This window comes from Fistularia commersonii, chromosome 14 (assembly GCF_037954325.1).
Source record: "Fistularia commersonii isolate RoL2024-O1a breed Wild chromosome 14, RoL_Fcom_v1.0, whole genome shotgun sequence".
Classification (NCBI taxonomy): Eukaryota; Metazoa; Chordata; class Actinopteri; order Syngnathiformes; family Fistulariidae; genus Fistularia; species Fistularia commersonii.
Window position 1 is genome coordinate 9,251,530 of NC_141297.1, and position 18,981 is coordinate 9,270,510.

The window sequence follows — 18,981 nt, forward strand, 5'->3', positions numbered from 1 at the left end:
TATCATAATTATATGGATGAAAACATTTTTGTATGAAAGATGCCTTTGTTTTGATGCTTTTTAGACTCATCAGTCATCTAGTGACATGTTGCCAAGACACTCAGTCCAAATATCATTGTGTAGCATAGCCAATGCTACAATAGCATTTTATCCAGATAGTCTTTCACATGGTGAAACACAATATGGAACATGATAATGTTTGTACTACTCAGACAAGTGTGTATAAATATAGAAACCTTTTTTTTTTAATTCCAAAAGAGGCTTCTATCAAGTAACAATGGATCCATTTAGAGATGAACACATAATTTGACAGACTCAAATCAAAATGAAAGGAGTGTTCAGTTTTCAAAGAAAGGTCAAGTTATTACCTTTAGCTTAAAACTAAACTGCCTGTGCAGCCCTAAAAATTCCATTTGAAGTCTTTATTTGTGTTCATAATATTACTTATCAAATTAATTATAAAAGCCTATAGAGCTGAATGATGGTACATTTCCAAAACTATTTGTGAAGCAAATACTTACGGTGGCGGAATGGGGTGGTAATGCAAAAAACAAGTAAGTTATTGTGAGCCTTGAATTAGGTACTGGTAAATATCCAGATTTAAAATGGCAAAGGCCACATTGTACTGGAATTTGAAGAACGCATAGTTAAAACAGACAAAATAGAAAGTAATTGTCATCAATAGACTGTTCTTTTTCTTGTTACGATGGAAAGTTTTTTTTCCCTACTCTCCTCACACATGTGTAACGATCTACGCTGATAATATCCTTTTTGGCACCGCTTTATAAAACTGGATTCCAGCAGAATGTCCTTTATCATATTGTTGCCCTTCAGCCTTAAATGCTATACGTGGAGGTATGTGACTTTTATGGAAAGTCTCTCTGTGCTTTGGACACAAACCTTCCAGCCAGACATATTAGATTTGCCATTTCATTAAGTCCATGAGGAATACTGCTTTTTAAATGGACCATACACCTAGTCATTAAACATAAGTCATGTTTAACAACTTATGAACAAGCACTATGCTAATTGAACTTTTCCCATTTGGTGCATTAATATAAATGTCATAAAATTAAGCAGGGAACAGTTAGGGTGATCATAAGTCCTTGGCCACAGCCTACTCAATTACAATGAAATATGTCATGTAAGTCACAGATGTATGGGCCTTGATTTTATGCTGATGAAATGAATTTGACATTTGATTGTTATGAATAAAAAACAAACAAAATAATTACATTGTGTATGAACTCAGATATATTAGCTTGGCTAGTTACTCACAGCCATTTTCAATTAAACATCTAGTTATGCTTGAAGAGATGAAAAATAAAAGATTGGATATATGTACTCTGTCATTCGGTACCACGTTTATTGGTTTTATATCTTAAAGGGTTTTCTAATAAGCATTTATTTGATCATTTAGTTTTCTCTTAATCTAGTGGTTATCACAAAGCTACTTGGGATTCCAATCATTGCTTGATAGTACATCTTGGATAAAATCAGAAAAACACATTTAACCGAGGGAAAAAAGGTCCTACTCTTCCAATTCATCAGTAAAAGGACAGTATTATCAGAACAGATGAATAAAATCACTTTTCAAAGCAAAGCCTTAGAACTTAACTGTAGAAAACTTTCCTTTGCCTTCACAAAACATTAACCGATGTCAGCCTCAAGGCAAGATATAATTACCTCACAGACAGCAACAACTCTAGATTACTGATGAAATGTAACTGCTACAAAAGAAATGTCTTTTTCTGTTTTCTTCTTTTCTTGTCTTTTATGATGTTTATGGGTACATTCACTCAATGTTGGTTTGCTGTGGCAAACCTGAACCAGGACAAAAAAAAAAATAAACATGTTCCTTTAACTGATCATTTTAAATTCATAATCTATACTGCTTATCATGCACTCAGGGTCACGTGAGTAGGGAGGTCTCCAAGTAACCTTCTGCATGGTTTGGACTGCGATGAACGCACACAGATATGGGGGGAACATGAAAAGGCTCCCTTTCTGAAATTGAACCATGAGTACTCTTACAAGACAAAAGCACTAACCACTGCACCATGCCAGCGTGCTGCCCATTGATTATCTTCAACACTGTTAATTAGTTATCTGACCTTATTTGATAATAAAACTTGGATTTCTGTGTGTGTCTTATGATTCATTATAGTATGAGTAAGTCTATAACAATAATTCAACAAGTGAAATTTAAGGCGATTGGTTTTGCTAGCAAAAAGGGGTAAATGATTAATGCAGCATCCCAAAATCATGCATGTGAAAGCAATTACATTTCACAGAGTTGTCACCCACCAAGAAGTCATTATAGCTTATGGGAGTGAGAATTAGGCATGTTCAAATGTACAACGTAGCATGATAATGTAATTGTGTGCATGGAAAGACTTTTGAATTTAGAATTTTGAATCTTAAATATTTCCTAAGATAGTAAGTGTGTTTACTATCTTAGGAAAATGTGTTGAATAATTCCATGGTAATTTTCTTCTCCTTTCAACACAAAAGGGGCAGAAAACATGCAACTCTAGAACATTGCATTTTAAGGCATTTATTTTTTATTACAAACTAAGTTGAAACAAAATGAGACACTGTTATATAGCAAAGGTATTGTTATACAACTTTTAATTTGACTTTAACCACTAATGCATATGTCTATGAATGAATGTCTCCCAAATAACAGTTTTAGCGTGTATTCAAAATGCTTAAAATGCGGAAAAATGCTATCTTTAATTAAACTTCTGCAACAGAAACATCTCAGCAAACCTCTGTGAAGAACACACCCTGACAATGACAGCCAAACAACTACAGCTTCCGAGCTGTCATAATAATCTTCAGCAAAGATGCGGCACGCATCTGTATCAATTCTGGGCTGTCAAATGATGTGTAATAATTTGTTTAATAATGTATCATTTTTCATTTGAAATGTGAAAATAATTGGAAAAATATCCCAATCAATTCTTTCGGACTCAGATTCTGAATGGAGATTATACCCTCACCAAGAAAATGATGATATAAGGGAAGATGTATCATTACAAATTTATTATAAATGCTTCGGTCCCGAGAGTACAGAAATGTATTTGGTATGATTTGACAGGCAGCTAGTAACTGTGCTATGGTATTGTGTATTCGCCTATGCAATGAATGGGCAGACCACTTTGACTCATGAATACTTTATGCAGCCAGTGCAAGTGCAAACTAATAGTATATCTCCCTGTCTGAGACATGTTTGTGTCATGCCTGCAATTGTCTCGTGCTGTTTGAACATGGGGGTATGTTGTCACTGTCAATCTTGAATGTCTTTTTTTTTTTTTTTTTACTTTTTGGAGACTGCCTAACATTTTGCAATACATTCTGCTTTTGATAATAGGATTTTTTTAAGCAGTTGTTTCCATTGTGAAGACTGTTTAAATGTGTGAAGTTTAAAATTACATCTTAATTCTGCATTGGAGACTTTTGTTTTTTCTCCCAAAAAGTAATGTCTCTGCACATTTGTTCAACAAATGTTCTTTGTTGTTCAGGACTTTCAACCAACTTTCTAGCAGAAGTTACAGCTACAGTTTTACACCTGCCTTTCTTTTTGTGAAGTGACGGTGATTGAATTTTAAAATTTCTTTATTATGCTAGCACATGCATTCCATTCATATGGTGCAGAAATACCAGCCTGTCCAAGATAATGCGGCCGTTTTAGTCATTTCTATATGTGTCTATGTTCACTGCCCGCAAATTGTTCTTTGACCGCATCTGCTCTTGTGAATGCTGTGACCCTCTTTTATTCCCTAACTTTCTAAGCTGCTGCCGGCTCTTTTAGTACTGTGTTTAGCCCCGGCAAGCCAATCACTGCTGGTTAATGTAAAACACACCACTTCTGATGCTCCCTGTGTGAAATATAGATTTGATGTAGATATAGAGATTAATCTGCTGGTTAAAGGCTTAATCAACATTGTAAAAACTAATTTGGCAGGGGCAAGGAGTGTAACCGGGGTTCACTTTTACACAGAAGTCCAAGTTACAAAAAAGTCCTCCTCATCAGTCATTATATTATTTAAATTACAATGTCATTTACATCACTTATACTCTGATACAACAAACTTGCTTTCTGCAGAATGTAACTGTGCTTCTCTCAGAATCCCAATTTATTGTATCTTTGCGGTGTTATTGTTCTTTGTCCACACAACAAATACCATAATTCTGCAATCATACCTTTACTCACCAAATCTTACTATCTTATTACTTATCATTACATCAGTGTGCACTTTCACTTTGAACTGAGTGGACACTGGGTGCTTAGTGCCTACTGGATGGCTCTTGTTGATCCTGCGTTCACAGCAAGAGGTGTGGGCAAACAAGGAGGTGTAGTGGGATGTAGTGTGATAACTGTGGTGCTTCCAGATGCTCACTGATTGTTCTCAGTGATTGTGCTGTTCATAGCCGTGACCCCGCCTCTACTCCACACAGATGGAGTTGTCAGCTCCATTATGGATATGAGATGATTAAAACCGCAATCAGGAAAGCCACTTCGAATAATGGGGGTCTCCTAAGATGGTCCTATGCTGTTACACAGTGCAAGTTTGTGTTGACTAAGCATCGAGTGGAGGCTTACAGACTTATGTAATATAGTATTTGCCACCAGACACCATAGAAAGATCGTTGTTGATGTTCCTTCCCTTGCTCTTTCCTTAAAGCAGCCATTTAAGCTTTGATGGTCGTAATGATAGAATTAAATGTCAGGAATGACAGTATGTGTCATCCTCTTTATGAAACATACAAGAACAGTCATGTAAGGTTTGTCTCTGAATCCAGTGGGCTTGTTTGATATTGGACATCGGTGTGTTGCACATTGCTGAATAGATTCAGGTCATGATTTGTAGATTTGACATGACTTGACATTTTATGTCAGGGCAGCAGTGTTTGATTTACAATACACAGACAGCTTAATTTTGTCTTGGCTCATTCAGATAATGATAGAAGATGTACTTTAGTGTAGTAGCCAATCAAATAGATGAATCTGGCAACAATTTACACCACTATAGATTTGTGGAAAGTGTATCCCATAAATGATTGGAACAAAATTCTAAATCAACTGTAGAGCAAACTATAACAAACTTTCAAAAATTGTATTTTAAGCATCTTCACAATGTTATTTTAGAAACATGCTCAGTGAACTTCATGTTGCAGTATTTCGACCAAATGGTTAACCAGTGATAAGGGTTGGGTTGAGACATGCATAGCAGCAAAAAAAAGAAAAAAAAAAAGGAAAAACTTTCCCACCAGTTACCATGGCAATGCATTTTGTAACAGTGAAACAAGCAAACATGAATCTCCTTTTCCTTAGCATTAAATTTGAACCTAAATGCTGATGTATGGTGACAGGCATGCAGAGTCACACACCCTTTCCCTTATTTACAGAAAACTCAGCCAAGAAGAGATGAAAAGCCAAACTGAGCAGATGCTGTTTTACTTTCTGTTTCTCCACTGCTCAACAATTTCGTCATGGCTTGACACATTTGCCTAAAGGAAAATAAGTGCAGATGTTGACTGACACACTACGCCGAATACAGCGGATATTCATGTCAATCAAGAAGTACGGCTTAGAATTTGTGCTGACCGTGTTTTATTTGTGAGTTTAATTTTTCTGTCTTAGAATAAGAGATGTTGTATTTTGTTTGGAATACAGGGGAGTCAAATGATATATATATATAAATTAAACATTTAATTCCAAAATATCGCATGTTTATTCATGTACATGGATTCAGCTAAATATTGTTTTGTTAAAAAATGGCCTGCCATCAAAATGAAGGTCCACTGATATTTGGATTGTTGTTCAAGCTGCCTTTGCGGGACAGTTTTTCCACCAATGTGAAATCACAGCTATTTCCATTTGTACAGTGTTAAGGGGATGCACTATATTGCTTCCTTTACTATCTCTGATACACAAGCACACAGGTGTATTCTCTGGTGAAGGATGTCACCTCAGAAACAATAAAACAGAGCCCCCCCCCTCCCCTTTTTTTTGGCCGATTTAGCTTTTCGATCCCGTCTGACTGAATTATTCAGTGGGGCCTTTGACAATGAGTGAGAAGACATATGGAGTAATTATATCCGATGCCTACTTCTACAACTTGTCTCTCCTCACTGTGCGGCCCATTCTTCTCACTCTTTCACTCAAACTCTCCTCTTCAATAAAGGTTTTAGATTGCTTAGTGACTCAGTGGAAATCAGCATACACTGACACTCTGACACCAAACTTAATTGACAATTTCTAACATCAGCCCAACATCATCACCCAATGCATCCTGCTCAGGTTCCTGCTTCTTGGGGATGTACACTCGCTCATTGCATTAAGTCTACTGGGTTGAACTGAATATGACCTTACACATTTCAAAGTATTGTACAGGTGCAGTAGCAACACTTGACAAATGAGGGACCTACTCTACATTTTTGGAGAGGTTTTATTCCAACACAATGAAGGTGTAGAGTCCTTTAGCTCTAAACAGAACTTTATCGCAGATGCCTAATACGGTACATATAGACTAGTAACATACTCACACATGTAATGAAAAAACCTTAACTACACTGTTATATGATAACTATTGTTTTTTTTATATTTTCTTTACAAAGTTTTCATATATTCATATCCCCTTCTCTTTCATTTGTCCAGAGTTGGCAACTTAATGCATCATTACATAGGACACCTTTGGTGGACAAACTGTCTTCAATTTATATTTTTACACATCATTACCTTCACCAAGGTTATTGCATTTGTCTTTCTTTTTGTTTGTCCATTTGTTTTCATGAAACCTGTGGAAGGGCAAGAGCACTGGTCAACTCATTAAATTCAGGACGGATCTTTGAAAAGGAGAACAGAAAAAAAAGAACACCAAATGATTTATAAAAAAGCAATAGGTTGGTGGAATTGTGCAAAGAAATTACAGTCCAATTTCATGAAACTTGGCTTGGGTATGGAAGAAATGGAACCCCCATTGGAATTAGATCTGACAGACCTGTTTGGATCTGGTGGCGCACTGTTGTGATGATTCCCTCCATAGCTCCCTGTTTTTATTCATTATGTTATTTTCTTCCATTCTCTGCTATTTTCATTCATTGTTTTTTCATTTCTATCCTTGCCAGTTTCAGCTCGCACTCCCTGCTATAACCCCAACTGTCGCTGCCTTTCTCAATATTCTGACACTGCCTTGGTTGGCTGCTCATGCGTTCTTCATTCTCTCATATCCTGCCATGTATGTATACCTGTATGTGTACTATGCTGACATTCCAGCATTCTTCTCCTGATTCCTTTTTGATGGATGGAAATATTTTTGATTATGAGCCTTTTTTTCATATTATATTTGACAAATACATAATGGGGACCAAGATTCCGACAGGGGAACATTTGGTTAGCATGCTCTCACTGTGTCTGGGTGGGTTTCCTCCAGGTTCTCCAGGTTCCTCCCACCTTTGTAAATATCTTGCAGGATGTTAATTGGAGACCCTAAACTGCAAAGATATGTGAATATGAGGATGATTGTTTTTTTTTCACTATGTGGCCCCGTGATCAACTGGGGTCCAGGGTGAACTCTGCCACTCGCCCTCTCGTGGCTACAGGATAGGTGTTTTAGATAGGGAATGCATAAACCATTTGTGACTATTTCAGAGTCATTATACTTTGATTTGAGTAAAGTATAGCTCACATTAACAGATCATGGTAATGGTTACCAAAGCTGTTTGACAGCTATCACACAAGACTGAAGAATTAACATGATCGTATTGAGAAGGGAAGGAAAACTTGCTCTTCATTCCCCCCATATAAAGTAACTATACGCGTGAAGACCAACAGGAACTAAATAACTGATTTATAAAATGGACATTACAATAATCTTATTTTATCGGGATAGTTTTAATGGATTTGCGTCTTAAAAAAGTAAACACAGAATAGTTCAATCCAGCCAAAGACCAGACAAAGTAGCCTATGAGCTGTAAATGTGACTGTGACGAAGAGGTGTTTTTTTACACTTGGATTGTTGCATTTACTTACAAGTAATGCTCACTGCTAACTACGTGCCTCACACTGCTCTGATCCCCGGCTCTGCTTATTGCATCTCTTCATTGTCTCTCTCTCTCTCTCTCTTTCACTCACTACAAACAATACACGCTACAGTAGGTTTCAAGACTTCAAGCCCTTTTATGTTTCCATGGTTGTGTGTGATCCTTGAACAATACTTGATTAGCTCTCACTGAATACCCAGACGTATTTTTGCATCAGACACACGCTTATCATGAACCCTGTGACTCTTGTTCCCTGATCCCCCCCGACTAACATTTGTGTTTTTTCTCTGACTGACCTCCTAATACTGACCCATGACTTAAAGAATTAATCCTCTTTACATACTGGTTTTCATCCTCATTTTTTTCTTTCTGAGTTATAGATATTTTTTCCATTGATCTGAGAATGCATTAAATAAGACAGTTGGGTATGTTCCAAGATGTAAAATGCCGGGCTATCCATTTGTGTGCCCATGAGTAAGGTAGAGAACAGAGAATACATATATTCCATTGTTCGTGTATACAAATGTTCCATAGTTTGTATTTTGTGTTATACCGCTTTGCTTTTTTTCTTTTCAGCATCAGCATTTTTTTGTTCTGCAGAGTTTTTTTTGACTATGACACAATATACATTTGCATTAAGTGTAAATGAAGAAATTTGGTAAGCATTCGTTACGTTTATTTGTATCTAATGAGGAGAGGTGGAGTTGTTGTTTAGGTCTGAGTGTTGTGTTATCAGCACATCTCTGATTCACAACATAATTTGCCAGACTTTAGCCTAAAGCAATCATTTTTGGCATGCAAGGAACTTACAGAACACTCATTTCAGAGAAAAATAATGTCCTGAATTATTTCCATCTTAAATTTTCACTCTTTACAAGACAAATTGTAATTTATTTTCACTCATTTATTCATTATCTATACACACGTAATGTCACAGTGAGGCCAGAGCCTATCCTTATTGTCACTGGGTGAGAGGCGGGGTGCACCCTGGATTGGTTGCCAGTCAATGACAGGGCAAAGTATTGAGACATAAAACCATTAACTCCCTCATTCATAAGTCATATGGAGACGTACAAGCAGTCACTCTGTCATTCACGTGTACGGCCAATTCAGGATTGTGGGAAGAAACCCAAGCAGACATGGGGAGGATGGGAAACTCCACATCGTAAGGCTCCCTAACAGAATTAAAACAGCAGCTGAAAGTGCAAACCACTGCACAACTGTGCTGCCCATAATTTGTTTTCAAAATGATTATAAAAGTTTCTTCAGTAAGTTTTCACTGCGAAAGCCTACAATCTCAAAGACAATATATCATACCTGATTCACATTTTCAGTTAAAGAAAAACTTGAATTATTGTGCAAAAGGAAAGAGGCATGGAACATCAGCTACTAATGTGAGTCAGTAGCTGTTTGACAAGTGTAGTGTGTGGGTGGAGGAGTAAAAAATGTGATGCAGGGGGAGATCCTCTCAAAGCATTGGAATAAAAATATTTTAATGTTTGGAACCATTGAGTCCAGGTGATCTCAGAAGCCTCAATGAACAGTTCCTGAGGAAAAAAAAACTTCAACACGGAACAAATCAGATCCACAGAAAGTTTACATTTATGTGCTGGTTCGATTCTGACCTTTGTGCTCCCTGTGTCTGCGTGGATTTCCACTTGGTTCTCCCACAGTCCAAAAAATGCAGGTTAATTGGGAAAAGTTTGTTTGACTGGTGACCGATGGTAGCCGAGTACAGGATGAGCAGAAGAAGATAGATGGATGGATGATGTCGGAAAGCAAGAATATATGTGGTGCAATACCAACATGGCAGTAATCAAAAGACAGCAACTAACATCCCAAATCTACACAGCCATTTGGTATGTGCTAACAGTCACATCTCTAAAACCAGTATAATTATCAACAAAGTATTAAAGAATAAAGGTTAGAACACTGACCAGCTGTGTGAAACAGCATTTGAAAGAGCTGAAACATCTTGAACACCTTGAAAACTGGTCGTTTTTAAGATTTCTCTTTCAGTTCTCATATGATGGAGCAACATTTCAAACTAGTAGGGCATTAGTGCCTCACAAGTACATTTCGGTAGTAATATTACCTCCCTTGGTAATGGGTAGTATCCATTGTAACAGATTGCCATAACTATTGGATATGCATTTTAACATTGAAGATAGAAACACATCCTATAGCAGCAAAGACTCCCACTGCTGTAATTCTGTACACACCAGATATGAGTTCTTTATTTATGAAATGAAACACATACCCTGACTGCAAAAAACAGGGAAGCTCATCCAAATACATCACACCAAAGATGACCTCTTTATAGATGAGATGCTATGCATTGCTGAGCCAAGTTCTACCTTTTTTATTTTATTAGGCCATATATTTTATGGATTCATATGCTACAGAAACAAACTGCTAATTTGAAATCTTAACTACTCTTTCTGGCAATTACCCTGACATTTCACCCGTATGCGTGTGCAGATTCTCAGCTTTTGATGTTGAAGGACACAATGAGCCCTAAGAATTGTGTGGCCTGTAATATTAAAAGTATTGAAATGAATTACTGTTGACAGGGAAGTTATTACTGAAGTCATAGTATTGCCTGTGAGTAATGGATGCTGTTTCAAATGTTTAGGTGACAAGTTAAAGCAATGCCAAAAGAAAAAAAGTGAACACGTTGTTTTATATGCTCAACACACAGATGGAATAGTGAAATTTGGATGCTTCTTCTCATGTATTAAATTCTATGTAAAATGATATTATTGCAAATGTGTAGCTACTCAGATCATGTCAAATGCATGAAAACGTGGCAATTTTCTAAATGTTTTTAAAAAAAAATGAGATAGGTCATTGTATATGTGTACTGTCCTCTGTATATGCTTCTGCCCCTTTGTTTGTCTCTCACTGTTAATGTACTGTATCTATTCACCCCCCAAAAAGGAACCGCTACCTGTTAAAGTAAGACGACCGCCAAGGGTGATTATTTATTTCTATTTATTTGAATTATTCGCATCCTGATTGCCAGGACCCGATGAGTTTTACATTGCCAAGCCAAACTTTCCTCCCCCCAGGTGGCTATTCTGGATTGAAATAGAACTGGCAATGCCCTACACTCTGATGTGTCACCCATGCCATTAACTGCTCTATTGTTCTTTCACCCTTAAACCTAGTGCCCTGAAAATTAGGTTATAATGGACTTAATGTTGGTGTTTTGTTGCTGGACATCACAATGTCTGTTTCATTTTATCATTGCTGTCAGGGGCAGCTGAAGGATGTAACGCTTTATAATTCATTGGTCTTTAATGGCCTGAGGATATACTGCGTGTTGGTGAAGTACACACATCATTAGAAGAGTTCACCTGATTTCCCTGCTATAATATCCCACACTAGTGGGGCTGCTAAATATCATTACTAGTGTTCACAGAGAGTAAATTATGACACAGACTTCATCATCTCTATTTGCATTTAGCAATAACTTTTACTGACTGCCTTATGCCGACTGCCTAAGGACGTTAGGCTTTGGATAGGGCATAGTGTTTAACATGTCAGTGTGATTTCATCTTTTGTTATTTTAAAGGGCAATTTCCAGGGTTTGATTGGAAACCATCTGCCTTGAATACGCTTCTTCTCTTTGAGACATCAATTTAAAATGAAATAATTCTTAGTGATTGATCAAGGTCAGGGCTGAGATCTAGTGTGTCTGAACTTGGCCAGATGTTAATTTATTACCCTGAACGGTGTTGACATCAGACAGAGAGGGAGACTAGAGGATATATGAGAAATGCAAATGACTTGCAAGATAAGTTAATGTGCCTTTTCCATGGCAAAGGACTCTGATTGCGGAGGGAAGGGAAGGCTTCCCTGAGCTAGGTGCAGATATCATTAATCCAAGGTTGACCTGGACTGCCTTTGCATGCCCCAGCCGACTGAAGTTTTTTATCCAAGAGGAGGCTGTCCAGACAGTGTAGAGGATGTGTGCTTTCCCAAAATGACTGTGCTGCACTTGTATTTGAGTTTTCAGAAGACAAATTGGCTTGGATCAACAGCTAGGCAGCTGGCTGATTGAGAGGTGAGACGTATAAAGCCCACATGGGCATTTTCATCATGACGGCCTTCTCTTTCTCATTCTTTTTTTTTCCCCTTTAGCTTGTCACCTGCTGCAATATGTCATGGTGTCCTCTATCACCCACCAACACATGCTAACTATGCAATTCATTGCAACAGGCATTAACTAATCCTCACTTTGGACACACAGTGTATCTGAAGGACATATTTGTGGGACAGGCTTCTGTAGTGAATATTAGGGATTTGAAGAAATACATTTGCTTTTAATATTTAGTGATACACCAGAGAGGTGCACACATGCACATAAAATTAACTAATTTCAATCAATTAATTCACCTCATTTCTCCAATGAAAATAAGCTGTTGGTTTCAAATGTTTCTCGAATTGTTACTGTATCAGCTATATACAGTTTTACATGCATTACATATATTAAATTCAAGCAGCTCTTCCATAGAATGTAACAGGTCACCAGAAGTTCTTTGAAACAACTTGGTTTATAACTTGGAATTTCTCTTTGCAATTATGTCTAATAGCTATTATATTCAGCTAGTTTTATTTCCACTCTATCACAAATAATTTCCAATAAACTTAATTGCATATTGTTGTGGTTCCAGGAACTGTTCGGAATGATGTTTGGCATATTTGGTTGAATATTCTTATTTCAACTGCTCATTTTAAATTTGTTACACAGGAACAGTAATTTTAATTTGTCTTCTTCAGAGGAACATTATCAACCTTCTAATTCCCAGGAGCAATTGTAATGGTTTTGTGTGTCTTCTTCTTGCTTTCCAAAGCAGAATCTATGAAATAACATTTTTAACACATTTTATTTGACAAGAATGTGTAAGAATTTGTTTTCACTTAATACTCCAATTGAAACTTTTGGATTAAATCCACAAGAAAAAAGTCATACAAGATTAAAAGCTAAACAAATGTATCTGCAACATATAAGTATTGTTTGTTTAAGCAAGAATTGTTTTTTTTAGTTGTTAATTGAGTAAAATGACAAGGGCAATGCTATGTTTCATCATCACATAGTTTTTTCATTGGCTGACCTTGGTGTTTTACACAATGGGTATGAAATACAGAGGAAAAAAAGGTGAGGTAAAGCATGTCACTCTGCGGCAAGTAACTGAAATGAGACAATTTCTGTCCCGAACAAATAGACTGTAATGTTCTCTTCCTGTGTTTATTCTTCCTGTGTTTCAGGTTTGGCAATCCACCAGATAATCACAATCACTGTGTCTCTCATAATGGTTATTGCAGCCTTGATCACAACACTCGTCCTTAAAAACTGGTAGGAAAGATTCCTTTACTTTGTACTCGTGAGGAATGCTTGTTTTGTGTTTGCAATCCTGAAAGCTGGCAAAGGTATAAGGTATGATTTTATGTTTGTTTCTTGTCTTTGGTGCGTGTTTTTGTAGCTGTGCACAGTCTGGAAATGGTCGCCACAATAGCCATCAGCGAAAGATTCACCAGCAGGAAGAGAGCTGCCAAAACCTCACAGATTTCACCCCAGCCAGGGTGCCCAGCAAGGTGGACATCTTCACTGCCTATAATGACAGCCTGCAGTGCTCGCACGAGTGCGTTCGGACTGCCGTGCCCATCTATACGGATGAGATGATCCAGCAGACCCCCGTGTACAAGAATGCATACAATGGAAACAGGTATGTCTTTTGAAGCACTTGGAATTGGATTAAGTTTGTCAGCAAAGCCAATGTTGACAATACATCGATTATGCTTAGTGGCCCATTTTATGAAAAACAATAAGAATTATAAGCTTCTATTCCAGTAATCATTTAAGTGTTTTTACAATTGCTTCGGTAAAACATGAAATAATGAAAATTAAAATATGAGTTTTGCTAAAAGCACCGTCTTCTCAAGGGGCAATTGAATTCCTCACACTGTCATCACTTCTCTGAACTTTGCTGAGCTTCGGTTCATTTTGAGAAAATCCCCAAGTAAATTGGTTGCTTTTAACGCTGTTGAATACTGACTCACTCTTCCCCCATGTTCCTGATGCCCTAAGTGCAAAATGAATGGTGTTTCTCTCAATAGTTTAACCACGAACAAAAATTAAAATCTACCAGGGATTTTGTTGTTGTCGTGTTGTGAATCAGTTGACAGACATGCATCAATTGGGATGGACATCTCTAGAGAACAATTTTTATGTCTAGCTGATAATTCTTACATCTTTTGACTTTGCAGACGGGTAAATAATTGTACCTTTTTAAAACACCAACTAAGCCAGTCTTTTTTGTTTGCTATGGTAGAACTGGCAAGGACATAATACTGGTGAGTCACTGGTGTGTTTGTATTTCACTCAGAATTTAAATGCTCTTTTTTTTGTGCGAGGATAAAGACGTGTTGCTCTCTATGATTTAAACTGACACGGCAGGCGTGTCTTACATTAAAATTCTTGTCCGTTGTGGTATTATACCTTAATCATTGTATGTGCAGTCTGACAATAGGCTTCGTGAAGTTTTGACAGCATTTACTGTCTGAGTGAATAACAACACCAGTCATCTGAGCTGCTGGGCAAGCAAAGATGGTCACAGTTACTTATTGTATCTGAACCCTGCGACAGATTCATTATGCTGGCACTAAGCAGAGGATCGTTCATCTAGTACAAATAGTCAGAGGCATCCTGAATTATTAATTTAATGTAAAGAGGACTGTCCACTGGTGGCATTTCACACTTTTAGTGACAGCATAGCTTGTAATGAATGTAAAGGTTTAAACATCAAATTCTCAGCATGTCATTGCTGCTGGCCATCTGTTTGTGGTCGTCTGACCAAAACCATCGCACAAGCAGTAAATAGAAACGGTAGAAGTGGTGTTCATCCTGCATAGAATCCATTTTGCAATACCTAATGAAGTCATCATTCAGCTTTCAAGAATCTTTTTTGCCATTACTATTATTATTTTTACCATCACTAGGCATTAACAGATTGGATATGAGTATGAAACCTATCATGTTGTGATAAAAGAATTGCAGATGACCCTCTACTTGCTCCTCTCTTATCCCGCAGACCCTCACCCACTGAAAGGCAACTGATTCCCGTGGCCTTCGTGTCAGAGAAATGGTTTGAGATCTCTTGTTGATGAGTTGAAGACCTGAACTTGAATTCAAGTGGGTGAGATAGACTCCCTAAATACCTGCTCTGGTAGGTACATGACCATTTTCTTGCCGAGCAAGACAATACCAGAGACCTAACCATTTTTTTGTGGTGATACTCACATATTTTTATGTTTTATTGTTTGTGACAAAATTATGGTTCTTACATTTTCCACAGCTTACAATCTAATTCTGTGCAGTGTCAAGGATTGTTAGTTGTGTTAATGTAGCAGAAATATGCCCGCATTCCTGTCTTACACATTAATAGCAAATTGTTTTTTAAAATTTCTTGGAGTGAAAGGGCATTGTCACTTGGCTTGTAACATATTTTTATTCATGGATTTATTCATGCCAGAACTGGCCGCATTTGAAATTCAAAGCGTGAAAGTTAAACACTCGCTCCGGCCCAACAATGTTGCTAGATGCCCAGGGGGAGGTGTAACGTCTGCTATTGACCCAGATTTTAAAAGGAATAGATAGCCTGCAGGTAATATAGAGAGAGGAAAGAGTCTTGAGGATGTTTGGACACACTTTAGTCTCAGTCAGTTCAGTTTGCCACAGTAGTGCTCCCATTGCTGCATTGGTGGGCAACATAGTATCCATTATTATTTCTACAAACTTAATGTATTTTTGAGACTTGAGGCTATTTAAAAGTAGGCCTTAATATTACAGATTTTTTAATAACTTATCTGATTTTAGAAAAGGCAGGACATTGATTTTTTTTTTTAGGCCAGAGTTGATGTAACTGCTATTTTAATAAGGAGGCTAGCTTTGATAATCCCATCTGTATTTTCTTCTATACTTGGCTAATTGTAAGGGATAATTGTGATTTTCTCTTTCATTTCCACAGGATCCAATTGGAAACCAGAAACACACAAAAAAACAACTTCTTTTGTAAAATAGTGTGATCTCTTTTTGGACACTGGTGAAGAGATTTATTTTTCTAGAAATGACAAGCAGTGCAGCCACAATGCTGCCACTCCATATTTACAAGAACGCACTGTCATTTAGATAGAGTTAGAACACATGTAGGTACATTTACAAGATTGGTGGGACAAGACTGTAAACACAAGGACGTCTCAAGGAAAATATTGGAAATGATAGAAGGAACCCAAGGAACTGCTGGGGGTGAAAGATCAGCTGTATTTCTGAACAATGTGCCAATAATGCCACTATGTGCCACAACCTGGATAGAGGGAAGTTTCAACAACAACCGATGGACAAAACAAAGAGCGCTATATTTACCCTGTATTGACTAAACTTTTTTTTTTGTTTTTTAACAAATGTGAACGTAACAAAAGGCTACAAATGTATTTGAAAATGTTTTGAAATAGTTTAAAGAAATGTATCACAAATGAGTCTAAAATAGATTTCTATGAAGCACTCTCCTATCAGTTGGAGAAGCCAGAAAATGGGGGGAAATGAAATGGTATATGCTTTATCGAATGTTTGATTTAAAATCGTCATTTCCCATCAGGTCCCATTTTAAAAGCGGAATAGTTCTTTCTATTTTTTTATACAGAAGAATCTGCCACAGCCCTAACAGCGGAGGTCCAAAGCACTTTTAATTGAATACTTCATCTGCTCTTTGAAACAAAAGGGGATGGAGACTGACAAGCCAATCAAACGCTTGATGCAAATGCTTATTCCTTAAAACTCATTCTAGATTTGAAAGGCTTCAACGATCCATAAAAGATTTCTCTAGTGCTAGTTCACAGCTGCAACAAAACCAATTGCAGCAAAGTGCTTTGAAGACTGAGTGTAAGGACAAATACAACAGGCTGCATGGAGCTGGACAGGACATTTATGTTGCCTCAGGTTTGTTGAGCCCTCCTGCACACTTTGGTTTTTGTCTCAGTCGCTGTTTGGGGTTAAATCGTCAAAATTAGATACACGGTCTTGACTGCAAATGGAAACGATGGGATGGGTGCAATATGAGATTAACGATCCAATGATACTTTCAATTCTCATGAACAAGACGATGACCAGAACTTAGAGTGATTCTGACTATTACTTTTAAATAAAAGAAAGAAAGAAAGAAAGATCTAATTTATATCACTACTGAAGAGAGGAGTCCACTTTAAAAAAAAAAAAAAAATGCTTTATATAAGTCGCATTATGAATAACACCATAAAACAGTTTTTCAAAACCCAATATTTTAATTTGGAGAGAAAGGTGTAGACGGTTGTCTCAGGATCAAATTATGTGTAATCTGTGTGTAATATGCAGAGTCTAAGCAGAAATAAATTCCAACACCAAATGCGGTTCAAGTTCTCCAAAGCCAGATATACTTGCCAGTTTTTGGACCTTTTTTTCTATCATCGAAAAAATATATATCAGCTCACGCAAACAATATTTTGGGGTTGTGCAGAAATAGAGCAGACGAAATGTAATACAGTCTCAAGAAAGCGATGAGTTTGTCCTTTCAGAAGCCAACAATGTCTGCGTATTATTGAAGAAAGGGGATTGTGACAAGTGAATCAGACACCTTCAAATTGGTTTAAACTTGCTCTTAAGGTTATCAATCTCAAGCTTTGAAAGGAGAGATTACCTTTGTGCTTTGAAGGTTTTGAGGAAGCGGCCCAGGAATCTATCTTTATTGTTATGTGGGTTTGTACAAAGCACAAATATAATTCTGTAATTGTAAATGTTTGGGGGTTGTAGACAGCAATATGCGAAGTTCAGGAAGGTGGATTTTATTGGACGCCAACAGAGGATCTCCCTTAATTCAATAGTGTTGTTTTAGACTTTGACTCACTTCCTTAAAAGGTTCAAAGCAGGTTGTCCCAGTGAGATCGGTATCTGTAAATGTGACCCATTAAGTAGGTGCAAAGATGGCCTGGGATAAACACTGTGGTGCAAAACAACTTTGCCCATTCACAACATGAAAACTACTCAAAAATGAACCATACCAGTTCAGCCTCACATGTGTGCCCGGCTACTGGGTTGCTTCTTTGCATAATATATATATTTTTGATCGAAGAGTGTTATCTTAATAGTCAGAGGGTAATGAAAACTTAATGTATATTATCCATGTGTAAATGTATTTTCTATATATTTGCTTCTATTTGTGTACAGGTGTGTTATATTTTCAAGACCTCACCCACTTTTGGGAAGGTTACAGCTAGGTCTGGGATAGTGTCTTTGTTTACATGTGTAACTACGGTATTTCTTTTCAAACACAAAACTAACCTTGTGCCAAGCTTCCAACCTGCACTTTCAAGCAGTACTTGTATTATATCTTTAGCTAACCAGTATAATACTTCAGTAGACGCTGCAATAGTACAGACATTGGAGAGTGATTTCCAGCTGGAATGTCAGTGGATCAAAAACTATAAAAAAAATAAAATAATAAAAAATTGTAAAAAAATTTGAAAAAAGAAAAACAAACTAACAAACAAACAAAAAAAACAGCATTGAGTGGTACTAAAAGAAGGCGGGATCTTGGTATCATCTGGTTCCTGGGATGGCCGGGCAACCAATGACTTGCTGTGCTTAAACCTCATTTTTCAATGTTTTTTCATGAATAATTAACAGTGTAATACAACTCTAGCTGCCAAGTAAACAACTTCATTCACCATTTTTTCCATTCTCAATTTCTTAATTCCAATTCGTTCAAGTATTACTGCATTGTTACAGCCACCCTTGAAATTATATACTTTTTCACATGGATGACTGTCGTCACTAGCAAAAGGATTTCATGAACACCATAACTTATCTCAAAAGACTGTTGAAGGAATTATGAA

At 37.1% G+C, this 18,981-nt stretch overlaps 1 protein-coding gene across 1 annotated transcript in view; it reads left to right on the forward strand.

Moving 5' to 3' along the window:
• Positions 1 to 18,621, forward strand: part of ajap1 (adherens junctions associated protein 1) — a 45,768-nt gene extending 27,147 nt beyond the window's left edge. The window contains exons 3-6 of the mRNA XM_086158946.1: positions 13,327 to 13,414; positions 13,542 to 13,784; positions 15,150 to 15,284; positions 16,086 to 18,621. Coding sequence (XP_086015072.1) covers positions 13,327 to 13,414; positions 13,542 to 13,784; positions 15,150 to 15,222 — 404 coding nt within the window. The 3' untranslated portion in view covers positions 15,223 to 15,284; positions 16,086 to 18,621. The remainder of the gene's footprint in view (positions 1 to 13,326; positions 13,415 to 13,541; positions 13,785 to 15,149; positions 15,285 to 16,085) is intronic.
• The last annotated feature ends 360 nt before the right edge of the window (positions 18,622 to 18,981 follow it).